This window comes from Prionailurus bengalensis, chromosome E4 (assembly GCF_016509475.1).
Source record: "Prionailurus bengalensis isolate Pbe53 chromosome E4, Fcat_Pben_1.1_paternal_pri, whole genome shotgun sequence".
NCBI classification, from domain to species: Eukaryota; Metazoa; Chordata; class Mammalia; order Carnivora; family Felidae; genus Prionailurus; species Prionailurus bengalensis.
Genome location: NC_057360.1, coordinates 16,767,071 through 16,794,760, shown reverse-complemented (window position 1 = coordinate 16,794,760; position 27,690 = coordinate 16,767,071). Strand labels below are relative to the sequence as shown.

Genomic DNA, 27,690 nt, shown 5'->3' with positions numbered 1-27,690 from the left:
TCAGGCTCCACGCTGAGAGTGGAGCTGCTTGAGATTCTCTCTCTCCCTCTGCACCTCTACCCTGCTTGTACACATTCTCTCTAAAATAAAAAATAATAATAAAATTAATAAAATAATTTTTTTAAAAAAGATGCTTTAAGGGGCACCTGGGTGGCTCAGTCAGTTGAGCATCTTGATTTTGGCTCAGGTATCATCTCACGGCTTGTGAGATGGAGCCCCACAACAGGCTCCACGCTGGATGTGGGGCCTGCTTAGGATTCTCTCTCTCCTGATGCCCCTCCCTTGCTCTCTCTCCAAAAAAAAATAAAAATAAAAAAAATAATAATAATGCTATTAGAACTATTTTTACATAAAGGAAGCAAAAGGCCACAGTACACAAAGCTGGTTCACTCATTTCATGAACTGATTACAGATGACCCTCAGTTGTGGGGAGAGAAAGGCATCCCATGGGCTAACATTAGGAATAGATGCCTACTTGACACGGGTCCTGGAATTTTCTGATTCTACCTTGACAGCAGCCCATGTTGTTCTCTGCTGCCAGCTGATCTGTCAGTTCCTCCCCAGTCCATTAGAGATGTTCCCATAAACTGGAACCTTTAAAGGAGTCTGCATTCAGCTTCCTACCCAGAAGATGTAAATAGCATATGGGCATCCTCACTTAACCCATCAGCGCATCGAAGATACAGGTCTTTGCCATGCTGATATACACTCCTTGATACACTTCTAGCAGAATCGTGGGTAGGTGGTACTCTCCTTACAAACAAACAAAGGAAAGGGGCCCCTCAGATTGCTCACTCCAGACCAAGGACATCTGCTATAAAGATGACCAAAAGTTCCCTGTAATATAGACTGAAAACTTTTAATTTTAAGTAATCTCTACACCAAATGTGGGGCTCCAACTCATAACCCCCAGATCAAGAGTCGCTTGCTCTTCCAACTGAGCCAGCCAGGCACCCCAGATAACAGCAGTTTCTAAAGGGCAATTCTCCTCCCTCCCCTCTAAAAACCCCAAGTGTTTTAATAAAGATCCTAGACGTGTAAATGGAAACACTTTTTATCATTGCCATCATTAATATGATAATTATCGCCATTATAGTGGACGGAAAAGATTTGCAAAATCTACAGGAAGGACGACAGAGAAGTTGGCAATAATTCCAGGTTTATGGCAAATAGCACCCTAAACTGGATGGAGGATATAGGAGAAGCAGATTGAGCGAGACAGGGAAAGATTCAGAAGAGAAACTGACGACGATGTGCTGGAGGGTGTGGGGAGCAGAAGGAAAGTAGGTGGGTAAGAACGAAGGTAGCTCAACAGTATATAAAGTTGAAGGAAAAACTGCCACGGGGCCGAAGCGCAGAACTGCACCAGCAGTATCAAATCTGCGCTCCCTCCCCGGTTTCTAATCTGCCCCACGTTCCTTGAAATACCGCGAGAACGCGAAGCCAATAAACCCTCCAGAGGTAGCCTAAAGACACGCCCCCCCCGCCCCGCCCCTCGCGTCCACGCCGTATTCGGTAGTCAATAAAATTGCGGCGTCTCGGCGTTTGCGGCGGTAACATGGCGGCTTCCGTGCTGGGTTCTCTGCTGCGGACGGTCCGGCAGGTCAGGCCTGCGCCCTTAACCCCATGCCTCCTCCTTCCCACTGAATCCCCAAACCCATGGGTCCCCTACTACTCTACCAACTGCAGTGCCCAGTGTGGACCCGTCTCAGGGGAGGTCCGAACTGCAGATTTGGTGTTCGTAAGCCTATAACTGACAGGCATTGAAAGCTGCAGGTTGCCGCCGATTTGTAAGAAGTTAGTGCAGGTGGAGAAGAGTAGGAGTCCGTGGATTGAGGACCGAGGGATTCCCAACGTTAAGCAAGGAGAGTCGAGCAAAGACTTGGGCGTTCAGCGAGGGAGAGGGAACGCTTGGAGAGTGTCGTGGCCCAGAGGCAGGTGACAGAATTTCTGGGAGCAGAGTGGTCAGCCCTCTGCTCAGAGTTGCCAGACCAATTAAAAGGGGGAGATAACTGGCTATTGGTTTTAGCAGTGTGGAGGTTGGGGCCTCCATCATAGCAGTTTTAATGGCGTGGTAGGGGCCAAAGCGTTCAAGAGAGAATGAGGAAAGAAATTGGGAGACTACGAGTATCGACGAACCTTTGCAGATGTTTTGCCGCAAAGGGGAGCCGAAAAATGGGTCAGTAGCTGGAAGGACAGGTGGGTTAAGAGTGTTTTGTGTCTGTTTTTTCACGTGACAGAAGTTAACTGCGGTTTTTTGTGTTAAAGCGGAAGATCCTGTAGCCTGGGAAAAATTGAGAGGGAAGAATTGCTGGAGCTGTGCCCTTGTGTAGGTAAAAGATGATGGGTCCCTGTTCCATTATTTGGTCTAAGGAACATGGACAGTTCATCACCTGCGGTAGCATTGTCCAATAGAAATATAATGCTAACTACATGTGTAACTTAAAACATTCTAGTAGCTATGTTAACAAGGCAAAAAGAAACATGAAAATTTTAATAAAATATTTGAAGCCAGCGTATCCAGAATATTACTTCAATATGTAATCTATGAAAGTGACTTATGAGATATTTGCATTCTTTTTCATACCAGATCTTCAAAATCCAGTTTGAATTTTACTTCCGGCACATCTGTTTGGATGCCAAATCTTCCGCTATTAACATGGAAAATGTAGCCCTACCAAAACAATAAAGTTGTTTGATATTTACAGCTGCTTCAGTTTAAATGTTTAATGAATTAAATTAGGAATTAACGTTCTCCAGGTGCACTAGTTACTGCATTTCAAGTGTTCGGTAGAATATGTGGTTAGCGGCTACTATCTTAGAATGGATCTTTAATAACAGGAGGGAACATACAGCATATGATTACAGATTCTGGTAAGTGGGTAGATGTAACAGATATTTATGGATATTTCTGATTGCTTCTAATTCTATAATTAAAGAGAAGTCATCAGTAGCATGTGAGGATGTGGGAGCAGGTGTTAGGGATTTAAGGAAAGAAGAAATGGCGTGAAATAGGAGTAGACAGGAAAACTAGTAACAAAAATTGGAGCAAGTATAGTGATGTTAGGGGCCAGAGAGTTGAGGACGTATGAAAGACAACATTGTATTAACACGCTATGGACTTCAGGCTGGGTAAGGGGAGAAAGGAAATCAAGACCTGACAGTGAAAAGGTGGTAGGCTCGGGGCGCCTGGGTGGCTCAGTCGGTTAAGCGTCCAACTTCGGCTCAGGTCATGATCTTGGGCTCTGTGAGTTCCCGCCCCGTGTCAGATTCTGTGTCTCCCTCTCTCTCTGACCCTCCCCCGTTCATGCTCTGTCTCTCTCTGTCTCAAAAATAAATGTTAAAAAAAATTTTTTTTTAATAAAAAAGAAAAGGTGGAGGATCAGTGAATTAAAAACTTCACAGGAATTGTTTTTGGGGTGTTTGAAGGAACAAGCTAGAAATAAGCAATAGAGAATGAGATACACAAAACTGAGATGATAGAAGGCTTGCACTTAATGGTGATAAAAGACTCAGGGCAAGGAAGTTAGTACAAAAGTCACTGGAGGAGAGGGGTTCGAGGAACAGATCAGGGGATAATTTCATGTATATTGGCTCACCAGGAATTAGGACAAGAATATCAGAGAGCATCTGATTCTTTTTTTTTTTTTAATGTTTATTTATTTTTAAGAGAAAGAGGAGCAGGGGAGGGGCAGAGAGAGGCGGGGGACAGAGGATCCGAAGCCGGCTCTGTGCTGACTGGAGAGAGAGCCTGATGCAGGGCTCAAACTCACCATCTGCGAGATCATGACTGGAGTGGAAGCTGGATGCTCAACCGACTGAGCCACGCAGGTGCCCCTGAGCATCTTATTCTTGATTTCAGCTCAGGTCATGATCTCAGGGTCATGAATTCAAGCCCCGCATTGGAGCCTACTTTAAAAATAATAATATTGGAGAGAGTAACAGTGAGCCAGGATCTAGATTCATTTAAAAATGAAAGTGGTAGTTGAGTGCAGGAGTGAGGGGTGGTGGGAGGTATAACCCAAAAGCATTAAGGTCATAGCTTCCTTTCAAGAAGGAAGGTTTGGGAGCTGCCCTGAAGAGCGAGCAGTACACTTCCTGCACACCTCTACACCCAGTCGTGGGAGAGGAAAAAAAAAAAAAAAAAACTATAGGGGAGGCTATCAGGAGGGATTCAAGATTCAGCTAGAGCAAAAATCTGAAGATGGTAAGAGAAGTTGAGGATTTAGAAGATATTGATGACCATACAGCATGAATTGAAGAGGGCCCAGTGGAGGCATTTTGGGAGGTGACAAGGGGTGAGAAGGGGACAGGAAAGTGTATAGAACAGAATAGATTGCAGTCTTCATATATACAGCATTGTTAGAAACCAATAAGAAAATATTGACAATATAATAGAAATGTAAGGCAAAGGACATAAAACATTCACAGAAGAAATAATGTAACTGACCAATAAATGTTTTAAGAGTGTATTTCTAGTCAGAAAAAAATTATACAATGAGTAATGAGACAGGTTTTAAAATGAGAGAAGTTTTAGGGGCATCTGATTGGCTTGGTTAAGTGTCTGACTTCGGCTCAGGTCATGATCTCAGGGTTCGTGAGTTCGAGCCCCACGTCGGGCTCTGTGCTGACAGCTCAGAGCCTGGAGCCCGCTTCAGATTCTGTGTCTCCCTCTGTCTGCCCCTCTGTCTCTTGCATTATCTCAAAAATAAACATTAAAATTAAAAAAAATGAGAGGTTTTAAAATAAATAGAAACCTGTTAGGAGATGGTAGAGAGGAAGTTGATTAGAAATAGTTTGGAAAAGAATTGAAGGAGAATGTTTAATTTTGAGTTCTAAGTCTCCTTAACTTTCAGTTTCATAGGTAAAAGCAAACTTTGTGATGCCCCTCAACATAAATTGTTTCTTTCAGCCAAAATGATCTCCGCTTGTCTTATGAATATATCTTATTCATTTTCTATTTTGGTTTGGACAAACTTCACCTTTTCTCCCTTCCCCCCACCCCCCAGCTGTATAAAAATTCTGTCCCTTCAGAGCCTTACTGAAGGTCCCTTTTCCAGGACACTTGTTTCCAGCCCAGCCCCAGTGACCATGGTATTCGTTTGATTCAGTTATGTCAAATCAATATTGAAATTCCATTTGTGTTTATTTCCAAAGGTGATTGGAGAATTGTTGTCTTTCTCCATGAGAATTTCAGCACTGAAGGCATTCAGTTTATCTTTTATTAATAGATTGAAAAAATGTTTGTTTTCCAGTAGTCTCATTTTCACTTTTATATTCTTTATTATTCTGTCAATATATTTCTTCTATAAACAGCTTTTATTGGAAGCCATCATTACTTTCTGTAGCTGAAATTTAATTAACATACAGCATTTACTCTGGTTTGGGACAGTCTTGAGTTTCTAGTGGCTTGTACAATCTATGCCTGCACTATGTTAAGCAAACTGTAGGCGAGTAAATTTGAAGGTCTAATTGACTTTATTAAGTAATCTTGAATCAGGCACCATCCCATCTAACAAGTACAGGGAAGCTCTTAGGACTTGTACAAAATGAAGATTTTTTATAGGAAGGATGGTGGGGCAAGAAAGTTATCGGCAAAAGGTAAGATCACCTTCCCTTAGGGGGAAAGAGCACTGGGCCTTGTGCAGATAATGTCATCTTCCTTTGGGGTGGGGATGGAGGGCCCATGTGGCACTCATTGGCACCCATCAGAAAATTCTTGACTGACTAGTTAAGACTGCTTTTCTGGGGGAGGTTGAAACTGCAATTAGATTAGAGACTAGGGCTAAGTGATGCCATTTTGGGTCTGTGGTTTTCTATTTTACAGTTACCCCCTTTTGATCTAATTCTCAGCTTAACAGAAATGTGATCAAAGTTAAAGGCATTAACGCCACTCTCAGTTACCAACCTCAAGTTCTCGCAGTTTTTGTTAATCCCTTGTGTGGCCTGTCCATATGGTTATGGCTTAATCTCTGGGATATTCACAAGTCATGACTTCAGGTTCACAATTTTTTAAATGTCATTTTCTTTGTTCCTTAGATGTTTCAAGTCCTTTAAAAAAATTTTTTAAGGTAATCTCTATACCCAACACGGGCTGAAACTCACCACCCCAAGGTCAAGAGTCGCACACTCCACCGACTGAGCCAGCCAGGCGCCCCCAGATGTTTCAGGTCTTAGGGAAATCATTTGCTTGGTGGTTAACAGCTGTGAACATGCATTTAAAGCTTTTAAGAGAATACAACGCACCACAGAAGTTATTATGATTACTAGAAGCAAGGTAATTTCAATATATGGAGTGTACTATAGAGCTATGGTTCCCAAGACCCAAACCAATCAAAATTAACTAATTCAAAGACCCCATGCAAAGAGCTACCTTTTTAAGCCAAGTGACTTGTTCTGTGATCTTATGTAATTGAGTATCAGCTTCCCCAGAAGCGTTAATCTAAGCATAGCAGGTGGTGGCCATAAGCACAGACATCTTGCTCAGATAAAAGATAATCAAGAGCTATTTTATTATTAAGGGCAGCTTTGACTCGAGAATCTAAGGATCTTTATTGGGCTGCTATTGCTTTAGCAACAGATTTTGCAATAATTCTAAGAATTAAGGAGCAGTTCTTGATCACAGCCTCATTTATGTATATCTCTAACCAGAGAAATAGGGACCTGTCAAAAGGAATGAATTCTGAGTCATGAATAGGCCCTTTTTAACTCAACAGTGTAAATTCAGGGGAATCGACTGATGAGATGTCTTATTTTGCTTGTGAAAAGTTAAGAGCCCAGTTAGATTTTAGCTAAGCCTGAAGTTAAAGAGGTTGTGCCCTCTTAGCAACAGCGTGGGAGATACAGCTGGGGACATTAATCTTTCCAGGCCAGTGCCAGAGTAAAGGAAAAGGAGAATGGATTATGGATTTTTAGTATGAAGTCGATCTGTCATCTTGGACTGAAGCAGTCTACCTCAATACCAGCCACTTCTCTTTCTTGTCAATTTGATTTAGAGGTCTGCAGCATCTGTAGGGACCAGGGGTCAGGTGGAGCTTTTTTTTTTTTTTTTTTTTTTTTAAGCTGTGTGTTATGTACCCAAGACTTAATACGTTTTAGTTTTGCTGTAGCGTCAGTGGTCAGGAGTACTAGGTAAGGTCTTTTCCAGTGGGGCTCAAGAACTGTTTTTCTCTAAGAATGTTTCCAAAATGCCACTTTATCTACATGTGCCACACTCTTACAAATACAACGTAAAGACTTAGTATAACTTATTTGACAATGCTTCCCATATTTTACTTATTTTTACATATTTTCCCCCAGCTCCTCCTCCCCCCCCCCCCGATTTATATATTAATTAGCAAATCTTTCAGAATATTCCAGGTCAAAGACTTCATTTGTTTATTTTTAAAGTTTATTTATTTGAGAGAGAGTGTGTACATGGGCACTTGAACAGGGGGAGGGTCAGAGACAGGGGGAGAGAGAATCCTGAGCAGAGCCCCACTGACCTCAGCCCTAGGTGGGGCTCGAACTCAGGAACCCTGAGATCATGACCTGAGCCAAAATCAAGAGTCCCTTAACAGACTGAGCCACCCAGGTGTCCCTTAAAACTCATTTTATAAAATAATTTCATTTTAATCTTAACCAGCTTGATCATACATTAATATTCCTTTTCAAAGACTTCAACAAACCTATAACTTTTTTCCCCTACATTTCTGTTTTATCATGTGTTTTTAATTTGTTTACCCCTTAACAAAAATTCATCTCTAATTCTCATACTTTTAGTGAAAACATATCCTACTTCCTTGGCATATGGAGATGTTTCCCTTATTTTTAGTAGTTTTAATTACATATATTAATTTGAATTTCTAACTTAGAAACTAATTTCTAGTGAAAAGTAAGAAGTAAGCAATTGTGAATGGTCTGGTAACCAGCATTCCTTAAATTTGCAAATTTATGAATACATTTTATAATTTCTAGAAACATGTATGTGTTTTTGAAATTTTTAAAAATATTTGAGAGAGGGAGAGTGGGTGGGGAGGGGTAGAGAGAGAGGCGACAGAGGATCTGAAGCAGGCTCTGTGCTGACAGCACAGGGTCTGATTCGGGGCTCAAACTCACAAATGAGCCGTGAGATCATGACCTGAGCTGAAGTCGGACACTTACCAACTGAGCCACCCACTTACCTAAATATTTTAATGTAGCATTAACACACCTAAATATCTTTTAGTTTCTCTGTAATCAAAAGATAAACCTGTGTTTAGTATTTAATGTTTTAGTATTTTGTCCTATTTGGAAAGGATCTAGATATTTAATGAATTTATCTTAACTCGTCATTTAACTTAGCAAAACTTTAAGGTTTCAAGTTACTAAAAAGATTTGGACACTATTTTAAAAGGTTACCTAAAACTTTTTATTTGTTAAGCAATTAGGTTTAAATTACCTACCAAAACTTGATTAAACATTAGACAAAGTCTGCCATTATCCCTAAGCTATTATTTTTTGGTGGCCATGTTGTAAGCGATAGGTAGAATAAAAGTTTTATATTTAATGGTGGTAACTCTAAAGATTTGTCTGTTTTTAAACTTTTTTTTTAATGTTTGTTTATTTTTGAGGAGGAGCAAAGAGAGAGAGGGAGACACAGAATCCGAAGCAGGGTCCAGGCTCTGAGCTGTCAGCACAGATGAGGCGCTTGAACTCAAGAGTCTGATGTGGGGCTTGAACTCAAGAATCATGAGATCGTGACCTGAGGGGAAGTCGGATGCTTAACTGACTGAGCCACCCAGACACCCCTAAACTAGTTTTCATATCACATCTGTTTTCAGATCCCATGAACTTGAAAAACATTTGGGTTAAATTCTAGTTTTCTGAGAGTTTTAGAATGCCCAAATTTTCCAAGCATTTGCCTTCAAACCAACTAAATAGAGCTCCTTTACTGCTCCTTTAGCAGTATCATTTGGAGTTAGAGAAAATATCTCATATTTACAACATAGATGGACACGAATACATAGATGAGATATAAACAAAAATTTATAGCTTTTGTTTTTACTGATATTTCCAAATACCTCCTTGTATTTATTTATTTTGGGCGGGGGGGGGGAGATGAAAACTTCCCCCTAAAGTTTTGCATTTTAAAGAATGGCTCTTAGGTCCTAGAGAAGAGGGTGGGTAGAAAATTTACAGAAAAAGTATCCAAGTTTTCTTCAAGGTGGAGATTTGGAGCATATCTGTCTGTTATCAAAGGTGCTGGAGTCTGGGCTTAAGAACTCTTTCAGCAGCTTGTATTTTAAAAGGGGCGCCTGGCTGGCTCAGTCAGTAGAGCTTGTGAAGCCTACTTAAAAAAACAAAAAAATAGAAGGGCCTTTTTCCACCACTTTTTTTTTCCTTTAGTCTCAGGTGATTGTGGGCTGCGCTTCCGTTTCAGAGATGTGATAAGATTTAATCATTTCAAGGGACAGAGAAAGAATGTAAAAAAAAATTTTTATGAGCGCTTCAGGATAATTGCAATTTAAAATTTACCTTTTTTCTTAAGGACAGGACAGTTTTGTTTCAATATCCTGGTCTTTTATAAAATGCACATTTTGAGAATAGGCGAGGTTTTAGGATTGTTAAAGATAGGTGGGTTTTGACTTTCTGGTTTTGGAGAGATTTGTAAGACAAAGACCGTTTTTCTCCAGAGAACTGGGTTACAGCCTGAATATCAAGGAACTGGCTCACGTTTTTAAATAGATTTACTTATTTATATCAGGGAGATTTTTAATGAAAATGAGAATGAAAAGATGGTTGTAAAGTCTGTATAAAATAAAGCATTTTAACAGAAGCCTTCTTTCTGGTTATAAGGTTCAACCTTGGCATCTATAATCCTGTTAGTATAAAGTATTAGCTTTATACTTTAAAACGTGTGCTGCTGTTCCACGGACAGGAATTCTCTGGTGGGCGGTGGGCGGTGTCTAGGATACACCTGCAAAGGTCGTGCATCAAAATGCCTGAGGCTGGCTGGGATTGATCATAGTAAACCAGGCCCTATGGTTTGTTTCTCAGGCTTCCGCTAAAATCACTTTCTGCTTTCGGCGTTTACAAGAATAGTTGATATACTTTGAACCTAGAGATTAGGCTGGAGTACTCTCTCTGAATCTTGTAGGGAAGAGGAAGTTAAAACAGACGGGGCTGGATTTTAAGAAGGGGAAATTTTGGGATGCCCAGGTGGCTCAGTTGGTTAAGCATCTGACTCTTGTTTTCGGCTCAGGTTATGATCTCACAGTTTCGTGGGTTTGAGCCCTGAACCAGGTTCTGTGCTGATAGTGCAGAGCTTGCTTAGGATCCTCCCCCTCCCCGACCCCCCTCTTCCTCTCTCTCTCTCTCTCTGCTCTTCCCCTGCTCAGAAAGCTCCAAAATAAACTTAAAAAAGGGGGGGGGGGGTATTTTCATTGGATGTGGACACTTATTTGTCTTAAGCCTAATTTTTGTTTGTTTTTTTTTAAAGTTTATTTAGAGAGAGTGTGCGTGTGAGAGTATCTTTGGTTAAGCCATAAAAAGGCTTACTGATAGGAGTCGATATTAAAATTAATAAGACCTGACTTGTTAATGGCCAGACAATGAAGCCTTTAAATTGGCTACATTTGGGGAAAAAAATTATAAAGAGCTCTCAATTGCCTTTTTAGTAGAAATGGCTAGTTTTAGGGACTCCTTTGACAAGATAAAAGAACAAAAATTAGAGGTGCCTGGGTCGCTCAGTGGGTTGAGCGTCTGACTCTCCACACGTGCATGTCACATCCATGCAGTGGAATATACAACCTAAAGAAAAGGAGAAGCTTTTTAACTTATGGATATGAAAGATCTCCGAGATACACTGTTAAATGAGGAAAAGAGTAAGGGCATGAAACATGGGGGGGGGGGGTGTATATGTATTTCTATAGGCAAAGATCTCTGGAAGGATACGGGATCTAGTAACAGTGGATACCTTTGGAAGTGGAGGGGTCATCATTGGTCAGGTAAGGGATGAGGTAGGAGAGAGTCCACCCTGTTTTTTCTTTTTACATTTTTTTGGTTTTTGAACCACTATTAGCCTAAGTAAAGGTCAAACAATTATAATAAAAATCTAAGAAAATGTTTCATTTTCCAACACACCTTATTGGCATTATTAATTACCACCATTTTGGCCTAATGTACATTTGTAAAAGTTATTTTGAATTAAGTCTAAGTTATTAAAATGATCCAAAATTATTAGAAAAAAGCTTTTAGGTCATAAATAGTAAAAGGGATCACAGAATGGGAGACACTGGCAGAGCCTGGGTCTCACTGTCCTTCACCTTGTTCCTTGTATTTTAGATGGTTCCTTTCTCAGCTTCAGGTCAAGTTCGAGGTTATTATGTAGACTGGAAAATGCTGCGTGATGTGAAGAGACGAAAAATTGCCTACGAGTATGCAGATGAGAGGCTTCGAATCAATTCCCTCAGGAAGAATACCATTTTGCCAAAAGATCTTCAGGTGAGCTAATTAAGATGCGTCCCAATGTGCCACAAGATCATTCTCAAAAAGCACCGTTGATACTGTTGTAACTTAGTAACAATATAATTTCTGGAGGATATGATCAAATTCTCCTAGTCAACATAAATTAATACCCTTGAAGTTATTCTGGTGAATTTCAGATTAAAGAGAACTTTTCATTCCTAACTAGCCCTTTAACTGTTTATTAGATGATCCTTAGAAAGTACTGGTGAATGGTAATCACACAGAAATTGGACAGTTATTTTGGCCTAAGGTCTCCCCCCTACTTCTTCCCACTCTTTCAACACCTCCAGGCATTGGGAGGCTGTGCTGATTGAGGCCATGTGCCTCATATGTGGCCTAAGCTGTTCCTCACCCAGGGCAATGGGTGCCTGCCTCTCTGAACTCCTTTGCCCACCTCTGTGTGCTGAGGTGGTTTTCCATCTGGTTTACTTTCTTCTCCTACTCCTTAGCTTGAATAAGAGGATGCCAACTGTGTTTGGCCTCCTGAAGCATATGGGTCCTGCACCTAGCTGGTGACACAGCATACCTACATTCATGAGTCTTGTTGAGAACCTGAACTCAAACTCAAGGCTACTCAGACTATCAAAAGCTCAGAGGAAAATAAAAAAATACTTATAGAAGCTGGCTGAATAATATACAGGCCACTCATTACCATTAATTCTTTTTAATCTTGTCCAGATTAGCCAGATCAGCAGAAGACTGAGTGTCCTGAACCATTCGGTTACGGCTTTTACCATACGGCATTAAGCTACTTGCTTACATTTAGGGAGTCGTAAGAGGAGGCCTCTGAGAAAAACTTAAGATGTTGCGGAGGATGTTATTTATGAAGACCCCCCCCCCCCCCCCCCCCCCCAAGGAATGGCTCTGGTATGAGAACCAGCAATAGCTGTTCAAGGACTCTGTGAATTGTAGGAACTGATCCTGGCTCTGTGTTGCCTACCAAGTAGCATACAGATCAAACTTCTGTCCCAGAGGTCTGTCTCTAACAGACTTACAGGCTTTTCACAGTGCACACTATTGTCTCATTGTCCCTGTGCCCCAATTTCCTCATTTGTAAACTGACTTAAATCTTTTTTGGGAACAAGGAGAGGTATATAAGTGTATATATATATGATAGGTACGTACATACATACATAATTCATAGCTCTTCTAGGACAGCCTCCACGAAACTTGACTTCCAGCCTCGTCTCCCCTCCAGTCCACTTTATAGCACATACTATCTACCATTCATTGACTTAATTGTCAGTGTATAGAATTCACTAAATATTTCATAATGGCAACACATGCACAAGCTCTTGGAGATTAGGAAATAGTTTTTTTTTCAGCTGTGCAACATATATATTTGATTTGCTAATTCTGTATATTACTCTGTGTACAATGATAATGATAAGTATAGTCATTGTCACCATACAATGTTACACAATATTTTGACTATATTCCCTATCTCTGTGATGTACTTCTTTTATAACTGGAAGTATATACCTTTAATTTTAAAATAACATTTAAATAACATTAAAGTAACATTTAATGTTATTAGTTTCAGGTAACTAACACATTGATTCAAAAATTCTGTACATCATGCTCAGCCATAAGTGTAATCGCCATGCAACATTATTGCAATATTGACAGTATTCCCCATGCTGTACTTTCCTTTTTTTGTTCTTTAATTGAAGTATAGCTCATGCACACTGTTCTGTTAGTTTCAGGTGTACAACCTAGTGATTTGACAACTCTATGCATTGCTATCCTCACCACTAGTGTAGTTACCATCTGCCACCATATAACGCTATTTATGATACATTGACTATATTCTTATGCAGTCTGTACCTTTCCTCCCTGTGACTTACTCATTCCATAACCGAAGCCTGCTCTTTCTATTTTCCTTCACCCCTTTTGCCCAGATACCCACATATCTGCCCTCTGACAGTCACCGGTTTTCATTTTTGTGGGTGAATTTCTATTTTAGTAGTTTGTTCAATTGTTTTTTTAGATTTCGCATATAAGTGAAATCATATGGCATTTGTCTTTCTGTTTTACTTATTTCACTTAGTATAATAACCTGTAAGTCTATCTGTATTGTTACGAATGGCAGGATCTCATTGCTTTTTAAGGCTGAGTAATATCCCATTGTGTATACATACACATCTTCTCTATCCATTCATCTATCATTGGACACTTGGGTTGCTTACATATCTTGACTATTGTAAATAATCCTATAATCGTAGGGATGCATATATTGTTTCAAATTAGTGTTTTTGTTTCTTTGGACAGATACCCAGTAGTGGATTACTAGGTTGTACTGTTTTCTATTTTTTATTTTTTGAGGAGACTTCATACTGTTTCCCACGGTGTCTGCACCAATTTACATTCCCACTGCAGGAGATTTCCCTTTTCTCTATATCCATGCCACTATTTAATTCTACCCATTCTGAAAGTTGTAAGGTAATGTCTCATTGTGGTTTTGATTTTGATGGTTAGTGATGTTGAGCATCTTTTTATTTGTCTGTTGGCCATCTATGTCTTCTTTGAAAAAATGTCTATTCAAGTCTTCTGCCTATTTTTTAACTGAATTATTTGCTTTTTTGGTATTGAGTTGTATAAGTTCTTTATATGTTTTTGGATATTAACCCCTTATCAGATGTATTTGGAGATGTCTTCTCTCATTCAGTAGGCTGCCTTTTTGTTTCGTTGATGGTTTCCTTTAATGTACAAAAGGTTTTTATTTTGGTATAGTCCCAATAGTTTATTGTGTTTTTGTTTCTCTTGCCTGAGGAGATATAACTAGAAAAATATTGCTAAAGCCAATGTCCAAGAGATTACTATCTATGTTTTCTAGGAGTTACGTGGTTGCAGTTTCTCACATTTAGGTCTTTAATCCATATCAAGTTTATTTTTGTGTGGAGTGTAAGAATGTGGTCCACTTTCATTCTTTGGCAGGTAGCACTTCAGTTTTCCCAATCACATTTATTGAAAAGACTGTCTTTTCCTCATTGTGTACATCCTTATCTCCTTGTTATAGATTAATTAACCATATGAGCATGGATTTATTTCTGGGCTCTCTAGTCCTATCCCATTGACCTAGCGTGTCTGTTTTCGTGCCGATACCATGCTGTTTGATTGTTACAGCTTTGTAGTATATCTTGAAATCTGGGTTTGTGGTACCTCCAGCCTTGTTGTTTCTCCGGTTTGCTTTGGCTATTCAGGGTCTTGTGTGGTTCTAAGCAAACTTTTGTATTACTTGTTTTAGTTCTATGAAAAATACTGTTGGTATTTTGATAGGGATTGCATTGAATCTAGAGACTGCTTTGGGTAGTATGGACATTTAAACAATATTAATTCTTCTAATCCATGACTATGGGATATCTTTCCATTTGTTTGTGTCATCGTCAGTATCTTCCAGTTTTCAGAGGATAGGTTTTTCACCTCCTTGGTTAAATTGGCAACCATACTAGAAGTAGTACGTTAATCACTTATGAAGCCAATATGGGAATTAAAATGCTAAAGTAGTAAAAATCAGTTTTATCTACAAAAATTAGTCTAAGGATAAACAAAATAAGAAGATGTAAAATATAACATCGTATACATAAAACATGGATGGGGTTAATTTAGTGCTTTTAGTGTATGTTTGAATTTAAGGTACAGCAACATAATACAGGCTGTTAAACACTTAAGATGTTATATATAACCCTGTGGTAACCACAAATGAAGAAGTTATAGTAAATACACAAAAAATAGAGACAAAAATCCAAGCATAACACTAAAGAAAGACCTCAAACCCCAAGCGAAAAGAACAAAAGAAGGAAAAAAAAATAGACAAAAACTACAAAAACAATAAGGACATGCCAAACTGCTAATAACTGCATATGTATCAGTAATTACTTTAAATGTGAGTGGACTAAATGCTCCAGTCAAAAGATACAGGATGGTGGAGTGGATTAAAAAAAAAGACCCATCTGTACACTGCGTACAAGAGACTCACGTCAAGACCTAAAGATGTATACAAACTGAAGGTGATGGGATGCAGAAACACATTCCGTGCAAATAGAAGTGCAAAACAAAAAAAGCCAGGGTAGCAATGCTTTAGGTGCATTTTCTGCACTGTGGGGATGGCAGAGGGAGTGGTGAACCAAGATTTCATTGTCAAGATGGAGAGCCCACCCCTAGCACTCCACAGGATTGTGCCAGCCCACCATCTCCACATACAAGTAGTTCAGATAAACAACCTATGAGTGTAACACTTAGAGAATGATTAAGGAAAACTAGATCTTCATTTGATTCCTGTTACAGTTTGGTAAAACATCTTAAAGTAGAGAATGAAGAAAATGATCAGACTTCAGAGAAACCAACATCTTCAACAGAAGAAAACTGTTTGAATTTCAAAAAAAAAAATTTAAATACATAGACAATAAATTTGAAGAAAGCGCATATTTGAAAAATACCTTCAAGAATATCAGTTCAGGGGCGCCTGGCTGTCTCAGTTGGTAGAGCATATGACTCTTGATCTTGGGCTTGTGAGTTTGAGCCCCATGTTGGGTATAGGGATTACTTTAAACAAAATAAAATCTTAAAAAAAAACAACAAAACAACATCAGTGCATGTGAATCTAAATTGATAGTCATGCAGTGATCTGCGAAGTATTGTTGTGGATGAGGATCTTCTCAAGGATTAAGTGTGAAGAAAAAAGCAAAATTGGTGAAGCCAATTGAGAAGAAAGAAGACCTTCTCTGGAGGCCAAAACTGGTCAAAATGTACAGATCAAAGACTGACATGTCTCAGTGACAGTTAATACAGAAGTGGAGAAGCTGGAGCCAGCTGTGGCTTTATGAGTTGCAGTCAGCTATGTCTGAGGAGAACAAGAAACCCAACCTTACAAAGCTGATAGACCCCTGTGGGTTAGATGATCAATTGCTACCCTGTAACAGAAATGAAGAAGAATTTGTCAGTGTTTAATAATTTTTTCTCCAGGATATTTTTGAGAATAACAATTTAAGAGATACCTAACACATTTTAAAAGGAAGATAGAAACCATTAGGGCTTAAAGAAAGGTATCTCGATGAACATCAGTTTAGGGCACTCTGTTATATAAATACAAGTAGGCTCTAAAATGAAAATTTAGGGGGCACTTTGGTGGCTCAGTTGGTTAAGTATCTGACTCTTGAGTTCAGCTCAGGTTGTGTTCATGGTTTGGGAGATTAAGCTCCGTGTTGGGGTCCGTGCTTACAGCGTGGAGTCTACTTAGGATTCTCTCTCTACTCTCTCTCTGCCCCTCCCAACTGCTCGTGTGCTTTCTCTCTCTCAAAATAAACTTTAAAAAATAAATGAAATGAAAATTTAGGATTGTGGATAAATTTTCCAAAGAAAACTGGACATTTAAAGAAATGTGAAAAAAATTTAGATCGTGTTTTAAAAAATAATTTGGACATTCCTTGAAGTCTGTTTTAATACCTTTGGGTTTAGTGGTCTAAAAATGCCTGCGTGTCTCCTAAGTTTATGAACATTATTTCCAAGTATCACATATTTCCATCTGGATGGTATAACAGGTAATTACTTGTTCATATGTCCAAAATTAAAAAAAAAAAAGACTTTAAAACAAAGACTGTAGCAAGAGACAAAAAAAGAAAAAAGGCATTACATAATGATAAAGGGATCAATCCTACAAGAGGATATAACAATTATAAATATTTATGTACCCAACATAGGAGCACCTAAGTACATAAAGCAAATATTAATAGATATAAAGGGAGAAATCGACAGTAAAACAATAATAGTAGGGAGCTTTCACACCTCACTTATTTCAGTGGATAGATCAGCCAGACAGAAAATCAATAAGAAACTGAGGCTTTGATTGTCACATTAGACAGACCTAACATATATATAGAACATTCCATCTGAAAACAGAATACACATTCTTTTCAAGCACACATGGAACATTCTCCAGGATAGATCACATATAAGTTCATAAAGCAAGTCTCAGTAAATGTAAGAGGATTGAAATCCTATCAAACATGTTTTCTGACCATAACAGTATGAGACTAGAAATCAATTACAAGAGAAAAATCTGGAAAAAACACAAACACTTGGAGCCTAAACAACATGACACTAAGCAACAAGTGAGTCAGGAGGAAATCAAGGAGAAAGTCAAAAAAATACATGGAGACAAATGAAAATAAAAACACTGTAGTCCAAAATCTTTAGGACATGGCAAAAGCATTTCTAAGAGGGAGGTTTAAAGTCCTATAGGCCTACCTCAAGAAATAAGAAAAATCTCAAACAACCTAACCTAACACTTAAACTAGAAAAAGAAGATCAAATCTCAGAGCTAGTAGATGGAAGGAAATAATAAAGATCAGAAGAAATAAATGAAATAGAGACAGAAAAAAAAATAACAGTAGAAAAGGTCAATGATAGAGCTAATTTTTTGGAAAGATCAACAAAATTGACATTTAACCAGACTTATCAAGAAAAAATAAGGAATGTAATAAAAAATGAAGGAGAAGAAATAGTAATTGACATCACAGAAATACAAAGGATTAGAGAGAACATTTGAAAAATTGTATGTCAACAAATTGGGCAATCTAGAACAAATGGATGAATTCCAAGAAACATACATTTTCCCAAAACTGAATCAGGAAGATGTAGAAAATTTCAACAGGGGTGCCCAGGTGGCTCAGTTAAGTGTGTGACTTTGGCTCAGATCATGATTTCATGGTTCATGAGTTCGAGCCCTGCATCAGGCTATGTGCTGACAGTGCAGAGCCTGCCTGGGTTCATTCTCTCTCTCTCTCCCCCTCTTCCTTTTCTTCTTCCCTTCCCCCACTAGCTCACATGTATGCATGTGTTCTCTCTCAAAAAAAAAAAAAATTTTTTTCAACGTTTATTTATTTTTGGGACAGAGAGAGACAGAGCATGAACGGGGGAGAGGCAGAGAGAGAGGGAGACACAGAATCGGAAACAGGCTCCAGGCTCTGAGCCATCAGCCCAGAGCCTGACACGGGGCTCGAACTCCCGGACCGCAAGATCGTGACCTGGCTGAAGTCGGACGCTTAACCGACTGCGCCACCCAGGCGCCCCTCTCAAAATAAATTTTTAAAAAAGTAAATAGGGGTGTCTGGGTGGCTCATTCAGTTGAGCATCCGGCTCTTGGTTTCAGCTCAGGTCATAATCTCACAGTTTTGTGAGTTTGAGCCTTGTATCTGGCTCTGTGCTTAGGATTCTCTCACTGTCCCTCCCCTGTTCGTGCTGTCCCTGTCTCTCTCAAAATAAATAAAAAAAAATTTTTTAAATATAAATAAAAGAACATTTGAACAGACCTGTTACTAGTAACGAAATTGAATTGGGTAATCAAACTCCCAACAAACAAAATTCCAGAACCAAATGTCTTCACAGATAACCTCTACCCAACATGTATAAAAGAGTTAAGGCGTGCCTGGGTGACTCAGTCGGTTGAGCATCCAACTCTTGATTTCGGCATGGGTCACGATCCCAGGGTTGTGGGATTTAAGCCCAGCATCAGGCTCTGTGCTGAGTGTGGAGCCTGCTTAAGATTCTCTCTCCCCCCCCCCCCTTCCTCCTCCTCTGCCCCTCTCCCCTGCTCGTGCTCTCTCTCTCTCTCTCTCTAAAATAAAAAAATAAATAAAATAGACTTAATGTTTATTCTTAAACTATTCCAGTAAATAAAAGAGGAAGGAAAACTCCCAAATTCATTCTACATGGCCACAGTTACCCTGGTACCAAACCAGACAGAGACACTACAAAATCTCTGATGAACACAGGTGGAAAACATCCTTAAAAAAAAAAAAAAAATTAGCAAAGCAATTTCAGCAAATATATTAAAAGATCATTCACAAAGATTTATTTCAGGGATGCAAGAGTGGGTCACTTTTGGCAAATCAAATCAGATACACTAACAAGAGAAAGGATAAAAACCATATGATCATCTCAGTAGATGCATTTGACATAATACACTAGCCATTCACAATAAAACTCTCAGCAAAGTGAACATATGTCAAATTAATAAAGGCCATATATGAAAAACCCCCAATTAACATCATACTCAGTGGTGAAAAATTGGAAGTTTTTCCACTAAGTTCCAGAACAAGACCAGGATGTCCACTCTCACTACTTTTATTCAACATACTACTAGAATTCAACTGCAACAATCACACAAGAAAAAGAACTTAAACCATCGAAATTGGTAAAGAAGAAGTAAAACTGTCACCATTTGCAGATGACCCGATACTATATATAGAAAACCCAAATTACTCCACCAAAAAACTGTTACTACTGATCAATGATTTTAATAAAGGTGCATGATAAAAAAATTAATATACAGAGATCTATTGTATTTTTATACACTAATAATGAAGTAGAAAAAAGAAATTAAGAAAACAATCCCACTTACAATTATACCAAAAAGAATAAAGTACCTAGGAAATATTCTTAATGCTTAATAGTTTATGACAATTTAGTGGATTTTATATGCATTTTCTTATTTAATTTATGCACTTTTAATATGTTAGAATAATTACTGTGCTTTCTTACAGTCTAGCACAGGATCAATCATACTTGTCAGGTTTAAATGAATACAATCACACTAACACACACATATATAAGAATAAACTTCTAAGAAATCCTTAATGCAAACTTTTGCAGTAATCTTTTTCCTCCATCTTGACCACTTTTGCCCTTCTAGATTCATTCTTTACATTGCAATTGATCTTAAAAATGTATATCTCAGGGTGCCTGGGTGGCTCAGTCGGGTAGGTGTCCAACTGTCAGTCTTGGCTCAGGTCATGATCTCAGGGTTTGTGAGATTGAGCTCCATGTTGGGCTCTTGGCTCAGGTCACGATCTCATGGTTTGTGAGATCGATCTCTGTGGAGTCTGCTTGGGATTCTCTGTCTCTGCTCCTCCCTGTCTTACTCTCTCAAAATAAATTTAAAAACTTAAAAATAAATAAAAATGGAAATCTCACCTGATCTTTCATCTTTCTTACTCCAGCTGCCAGAATCTTTACCACAGATGTCAGGGCTCTGTTATCCTCATTCTCCAGCCTCAGACCACATTCCCTCTTACTTGCTCTGCATCCCAGAGGTTTCAGATTTTAAAGATTCATAAATCATATGGGGAATAACCAAACTTTATACCTTAAGGAACTAGAAAAAGAAGAGTAAACTTTAAGCCCAACTTAGCAAAAGAAAGGAACTCACAGGGGTACCTGGTTGGCTCAGTTGGTAGAACATGTGACTCTTGATCTCAGGGTTGTGAGCTCAAGCCCCACACTGGGCGTAGAGCTTACTTAAAAAAAGAAAGGAAATAATAAAGATCAAAGCAGAAATAAATGAGAGACCGGGAAAACACTAAAGATCAATGAAACTAAGAGCTGATATTTTGAAAAGATAAACAAAATTGACAAATCTTTAGCTAAACTAAGTAAAAAAGATCAAGAACTCAAAATCGCAATGAAAAAGGAAACATTACATCTGAGATCACAGGAATACAAAGTATCATAAGAAACTGATATGAACCATTCATTAAATGCCAGCAAATTGGAGAACCTAGACAAAATGGGTAAATTCCTAGAAATATACAACCTAACGAGACTAAGTGGAGGAGAAATAGAAAATCTGAACTGACCAATAATGAATAAGGCTATTGAATTAGTGATCAAAAACCTTTCAACAAAGAAAAGCCCATAAATGGCTTTATGAGTGAATTCCATCAAATATTTAAAGATAAATTAATATACTTCTCAAACTCTTCCAAAATATTAAAGACAAGGGAACACTTGCAAATTTATGTTATCAGATCAGCATAATACTATTACAAAGCCAGATAAAGACACTGTAAGAAAAAGAAACTACAGGCCAATTTCCCTGAAGAATATAGATGAAAAATTCTCAACAAAATACTAGCAAATCATATTCAATAACATATTAACAGTATCATCCACTATGACCAAATGGGATTTGTCCCTGGCACGCAAAGATGATTCAACATATGCAAGTCAATAAATATACCACCTTAATAGAATGAAATATAAAACTCATGATCGGGGCACCTGGGTGTCTCAGCTGAACATCTGACTCTTGATTTTGGCTCAGGACATGATCTCAGGGTCATGGGATTGAGTCCCGTGTTGGGTTCTGCACTGGGTGTGGAGCCTGCTTAGGATTCTCTCTCCCTCTGCCCTCCCCTACTTGAACTTGTTCTCGCTCTGTCTCTGTCTCTCTCTTAAAAAAAAAAAAAAAAAAAAATCATGGTTGTCTCAACAGATGCAGAAAAGTCATTTGGCAGAATTCAACATTATTTCATGATAAAAGCTCTCAACAAAGAGCTGCATGTAGAAGAAACATGCAACAAAAGAATAAGCCCATAGCTGACATCATATTCAGTGGTGAACAGCTGAAAGCTTTTCCTCTAAGATCAAGAACAGGAAAAAGATGCCCACTCTTGGTTCTTTTATGCAACATAGTACTGGAAGTCATAGCCAGAGCAGTCAGGCAAGAAAAAATTTTCAAAGGTATTCAAATCAGAAATCTGAAAAGGAAATAATATAAGCTGATGTACAATAGCATCAAAATCAATAGAATACTTAGGAATAAATTTAAAGAGGGGACAGATCTGTACACTGAAAACTATAAGACATTGATGAAGGAAATTGAAGAAGACCTAAATGAAAAGATAATTCTGTGTTCAGGGATCAAAAGAATTAATATTAAAATGTCCATACTATACAAAGCCATCTATAGACTCTTTGCAATCCCTATAAAAATTCCAATGGCCTTTGTCACAGAAATTAAAAACACAGAATTTTTAAAAAAAAAAAATTAAATTAAAAAATTTTTTAAAAAAAATTCTAAAATTCATATGGAATCACAGAAGACCCCTGAATAGCCAGAGCAAATCTGAGAAAAGTACGAAACTGGAGGCCACATGCTTTCTCTTTTTTTTTTTTTTTTTTGTAGTAAAAGGACCTACACACCACCTGACTTTTTTTTTTAACATTCATTTTTTTTTTTTTTCAAAAGAGAGTGCATGTGTGAGTTGGGGGAGGGGCAGAGAGGAGACAGATCCAGAGCAGGCTGCATGCTGTCAGCACAGAGCCCAATGTGGGGCTCAAACTCATGAACCAGGGGATCATGACCTGAGGCAAAGTTGGACACTTCATGGACTGAGCCACCCAGGTGCCCCTACAACTTTCTAATTTTTAAAATGCTATTACAGGAGCGCCTGGCTGGCTCAGTCATTAGAGCATGCGACTCTTGATCTTGGGGTTCTGTGTTCAAGCTCCACATTTGGTATAGAGATTACTTTAAAAAAATCTTTAAAGAAAAAAACTTCATTACAAAGCTATAGTACTCAAAATAGTATGATACTCCATAACACATAGAGCAGTGGAAAAGAAGCACGAGCCCAGAACCCAATCCAGTTGATTCCCAACAAGCGAACCAAAACTCAGTAGGGGAGGAGTAGTTTCTCTAACAAATGGTGTTGGGAAAGCTGGATGTTCATGTGCAAAAGAATGACACTGGACCTCCGTCCTATAGCACTCCCAATAATTAACTCGAAATGGGTGAAAACTTAAACCTGAAACCGTAAAACTTCTAGAAGAAAACATAAGGGAAGAAGAGCTCCTTGACATTGGTATTGGCAGTGATTTTTTTAGATAGGACATCAAAAGCATAAGCAACAAAAGCAAAAATAAATGAGTGGGACTGCATAGAAGTAAGCAGCTTCTGCACGGCAAAAGGTCTGAGAAAGGGTCCACTAATTATTGAAACTGGAGTTTCCTCAAAAAGTTAAAATTAGAACCATATGATCTAGCAGTTCTACTTCTGAGTGAAGAAAATGAAAATACGAATTCGAGAAGATATCTGCACCCCCATACATATTGCAGCATTATTCACAGTAGCCAAGTCATGGAAACACCCTACGTCTCAGCAAATGAAGGAGATATTTATTCAAAGAAAATGTGGTGTGCGTGTACACACCCAATGTAGTAGGATTTTCCTTTTGTAGTAATTTGAACGTACCTTGGGAACATTACATTAAATCAGAGGAAGACAAATGTTTGTTCTCACATATATAATGTGATAGAAGTTGAACTCATAGGAATAGATTATAATGGTGGTTACCAGTGGCTGGGAGGTAGGCGAAATGGGAAGATATTGGGCAAGGTGTACAAACTTCTGTTTATAAACTGAGTAAGTGGTGAGAATCTAACATATAAAATGGTGATTATAGCTAACAATACTGCGTTACACGCTTGAAACTTACTAAGAGAGAGTAATGTTATATGTTCTCATCACCCCCCAAAAAAGGTAATTATTTCGGGTGATGGAGGTGTTCATTAGGCCTTATTGTAGTAATTATTTTGCAAGGTATACATGTATTAAATGTGTTAACACAATGTTATATGTCAATTACATCTCAATAAAGCTGGGAAAAAAAACATGGGGAGACAACAGAAATAAATACATTCACATATTTTCTAAATGACTTAAACAAGAATGTATATAGTGGTGAAAAACTGAGGGCTTTTCCTTTAAGAACCGAAACAAGACAAGAATGTCTACTCTTGCCATTTTTATTCTACATGGTACCGAGAGTCCTAGCCGCAGCAATCAGACAAAAGTTAGGTTTAGATAGCATCCAAATTGATAAGGAAGAGGTTAAACTGTCACTATTTGGAGGTGACAAGATATTATATATAGAAAACCCTAAAGACTTCACCAAAAAACTTATTAGAGGTAATAAATGAATTCAGTAAAGTTTCAGGATACAAAATTAATTCACAGAAATTAGTTGCATTTCTATACACTAATGACAGAGTAGCAGAAAGAGGCATTAAGAAAACAGTCCCAGGGCGCCTGGGAGCCAGTTAAGCAGCCCACTTTGGCTCAGGTCATGATCTTGTAGTTTGTGAGTCCAAGCCCACGTCGGTCTCTATGCTGACAGCTCAGAGCCTGGAGCCTGCTTCAGATTCTGTGTCTCCCTCTCTCTCTGCCCCTCCCCTGCTCACACCCTGTCTCTCTCAAAAATGAATAAAAACGTTAAAAAAGAGAAAGAAACAGTCCCATTTACAGTTGCACCCAAAACATTAAATAGGAATAAACCAAGAAGTCGAAAGATCTGTACTCTAAAAACTATAAAACGTTGATGAAAGAAATTAAAGACGATACAAACAAATGGAAAGATATTCCATGCTCATGGATTGGAAGGATTAATATTGTTTAAATGTCCATACTACCCAAAGCAATCTACAGATTCAGTGCAATCCCTATCAAAACACCACCAGCACTTCTCACAGAACTAGAACAGATAATAATAAAATTTTTATGGAACCACTTACGAGCTCAGTAGGCAAAGTAATGTTGAGAAAGAACAAAGCTGGAGGTATCCCAATCCCAGATTTCAAGATAAACAGCAAAGCAATAATAATCAAAACAGTGTTCTACTGGCACAGAAGTAGACATAGATCACTGGAAAGGAAATAAACTCAGTTAATCTACAACAAAGGAAGCAAGCATGTACAGTGGGGAAAAGACTGTCTCTTCAGTAAATGCTTTTGGAAAACTGGACCACTTACTTAACCATACCCAAAAATAAACTCAAAATGGGTTAAAGACCTAAATGTGAGGCCTGAAATAAAACTCCTGGAAGAAAATATAGGCAGTAATTTCTTTGATATCAGCTATAGCAACATTTTTCTAGATATGTCTTCTTAGGCAAGGGAAACAAAAGCATAAATAAAAATTATTGGGACTACACCACAATAAAAGTTTTTGCACATCAACAAAATGAAAAGACAACCTAATGAATAGAAGATATTTGCAAATGATAATAGGTTAGTACCCTAGATATATAAAGAACTCCTACAACTCAACACCCCAAAAAAGCAAAAAATAATTCAATTAAAAAGAGAGAAAAAAAAAAAGGACCTATGAATTGACATTTTTCCGAAGAAGACAAACAGATGGCCAGCAGACACATGAAAAGACGTTCCACGTCACTCATCATAAGGAAATGCCAGTCAAAGCTACAATGAGATGTCACTTGACACTTGTCAGAATGGTTAGAATTAAAAGTAAGTGTTGGCAAGGATGCGGGTTAAAGGGAATCTTCAGGCACTGTTGGTGGGAATATAAATTTGGTGCAGCCACTGTGGAAGACAGTGTGGAGGTTGCTCAAATTAGAAATACTGTATGATTCATTCAGGGCGCCTGGGTGGCTCAGTCAGTTAAGTGTCTGACTCTTGATTTCAGCTTGGGTCATGATCTCACATTTTGTGAGACTGAGCCCAGGACTGGGCTGTATGCAGTCAGCACAGAGCCTACTTGGGTTCTTTCTCTTTCCTTCTTTCTCTGCTGCCCCTGCTCTCACACGCACACTCTCTCAAAAACAAATATTAAAAAATTAAAAAAAACAAAAAACTATATGATTCAGTAATTCCACTACTAGGTGTTTACCCGTGGGAAGCGAAAACACTAATTCAGAAAGGTACATGCACCTCTGTGTTTACTGCAGCATTTTTTACAGTAGCCAAGATACAGAAGCAACCTAAGTGCCCATCAACAGAAAATTGGATAAAGATGTGTGTGTATACATATATATATATATACACAGTGAAATATTACTTAGCCATAAAAAGCAATGAGATCTTGTCATTTTCAACAACATGGACGAACTTAGAAAGTATTATATGCTAAGTGAAAGAAAAATGCTACATATGCTTGCATTTGTACATGGGATCTAAAAACAGAAAGACCCATAAATACAGAAAACAAACTGAGGGGAGAGATGGGCACAAGGAAGGAGAGGGAGTGGGAGGCACAGGCTTCCTGTTATAGGGTGAATAAGTCATGGGGATGGAAGGTACAGCATGAGGAATATAGTCAGTGGCATTGCCTTAGTGTGGCGTGGTGACAGTTGGTAGCCACGCATGTGGTGGGCACAGCACAATGTGTAGACTTATCGAATCACCATGTTATACACCTGTAGCTGACATCGTGTGTCAACTGTACTTCAATAGAAATAAAAATAAGATTCAGAGAAAGAAAAATTTATACAGCTGCCCTATTCATGATAGCTCAAAACTGGAAACCACCCAGATGTCCATCAACTATAGAATGGATAAGTGAATTCCAGTATGATGAAAAGAAATTATGTATGGTCACACAATGAAAATCAAACAGTATGGATGAATCTCACAAGCATATTATTGAATGGAAGAAGCCAAAGAGAAATGAATAAAAAAGAATGCCTATTATATGGTTAGATTTATATAAAATTCTGAGTAAGAAAAGCTCATCTGTGGTGTTAGTAATCAGGTGAGCTGTTAGCTGACAGTGTCTATGCTGTGTCTGAAAGGAGGCACAGCCAGGGCCTGGGGTACCCATCATGGGTTTTTTTGGTTTTTTTTTGTACTCTAGTTCCTTATTACTCAGATGTTCTGTTAAAAGTTACTGAGCTGTTACACTTCCGGTTTGTAGATTTTTGTGTACCTATGTTAAATTTCTATAAAATTTTAAAAATTGTATTGGGAGCATGCCAAACATTTCTGTCATTTTTCTGGTCTGTTTCTAGCCAAAGCTTAGGGTTCACTACTGTGTCCAAGGTTCTTTGGACAAACTGGCTCTATCAGTGAATCTAGCCCTTTGTTCCCCTACTCCAAGCATTGACTTACGCATATAGAATAGATGCCTGTGATATGTGTAATAATGTTGTGACTTTCCTTAGGAAGTGGCTGATGGAGAAATCGCTGCCCTTCCCCGGGATAGCTGTCCTGTTAGAATCCGCAATCGCTGTGTTATGACGTCCCGTCCGCGTGGTGTAAAGCGGCGCTGGAGGCTTAGTCGCATTGTCTTCCGTCACTTAGCAGACCACGGGCAACTGTCGGGGATCCAGCGGGCAATGTGGTGATCAGCTCCAGACCCACTGAGCAGGGAAACCAGGTCTGGCAAGAAGAGACTTTTCTAATAGACAAAACCCTGGTTTTATAGAGGTCCAATGTAGGAGTCGTCTAGTCTACCTGATACTGCCTACTGTTAAATTACTTAATTTTAAATTAAGAAATTTGGATGTTTCATTCTGTCAGTGAACTGTGGCCATCTGTGAGTTCTCTCTTCTCTTGGACTTAAAAATTAAACATACTGCCTCCCTGTATAGTACAAGGAGTACAGTAATAAAAAATATTGTGAAC

The 27,690-nt window shown here is 38.6% G+C and overlaps 1 protein-coding gene and 1 pseudogene across 3 annotated transcripts; both read left to right on the top strand.

Annotated features, from left to right (window-relative positions):
- The first annotated feature begins 1,493 nt into the window (after positions 1-1,493).
- MRPS14 (mitochondrial ribosomal protein S14) lies at positions 1,494-27,690 on the top strand. 3 transcript variants are annotated; one of them, XM_043568503.1, is made up of 3 exons: positions 1,494-1,603; positions 11,305-11,463; positions 27,228-27,690. In XM_043568503.1, the coding sequence occupies exons 1-3, from the start codon at positions 1,559-1,561 to the stop codon at positions 27,408-27,410; spliced, it is 387 nt and encodes a 128-aa protein (XP_043424438.1). In that variant the 5' UTR covers positions 1,494-1,558; the 3' UTR covers positions 27,411-27,690. The 3 variants fall into 3 exon arrangements, with proteins under 3 accessions (XP_043424438.1, XP_043424440.1, XP_043424439.1); XM_043568505.1 differs by having other exon boundaries at positions 1,548-2,199; XM_043568504.1 differs by lacking the exon at positions 1,494-1,603 and adding an exon at positions 6,077-6,277.
- On the top strand, positions 11,470-16,806 carry LOC122476147 (annotated as a pseudogene).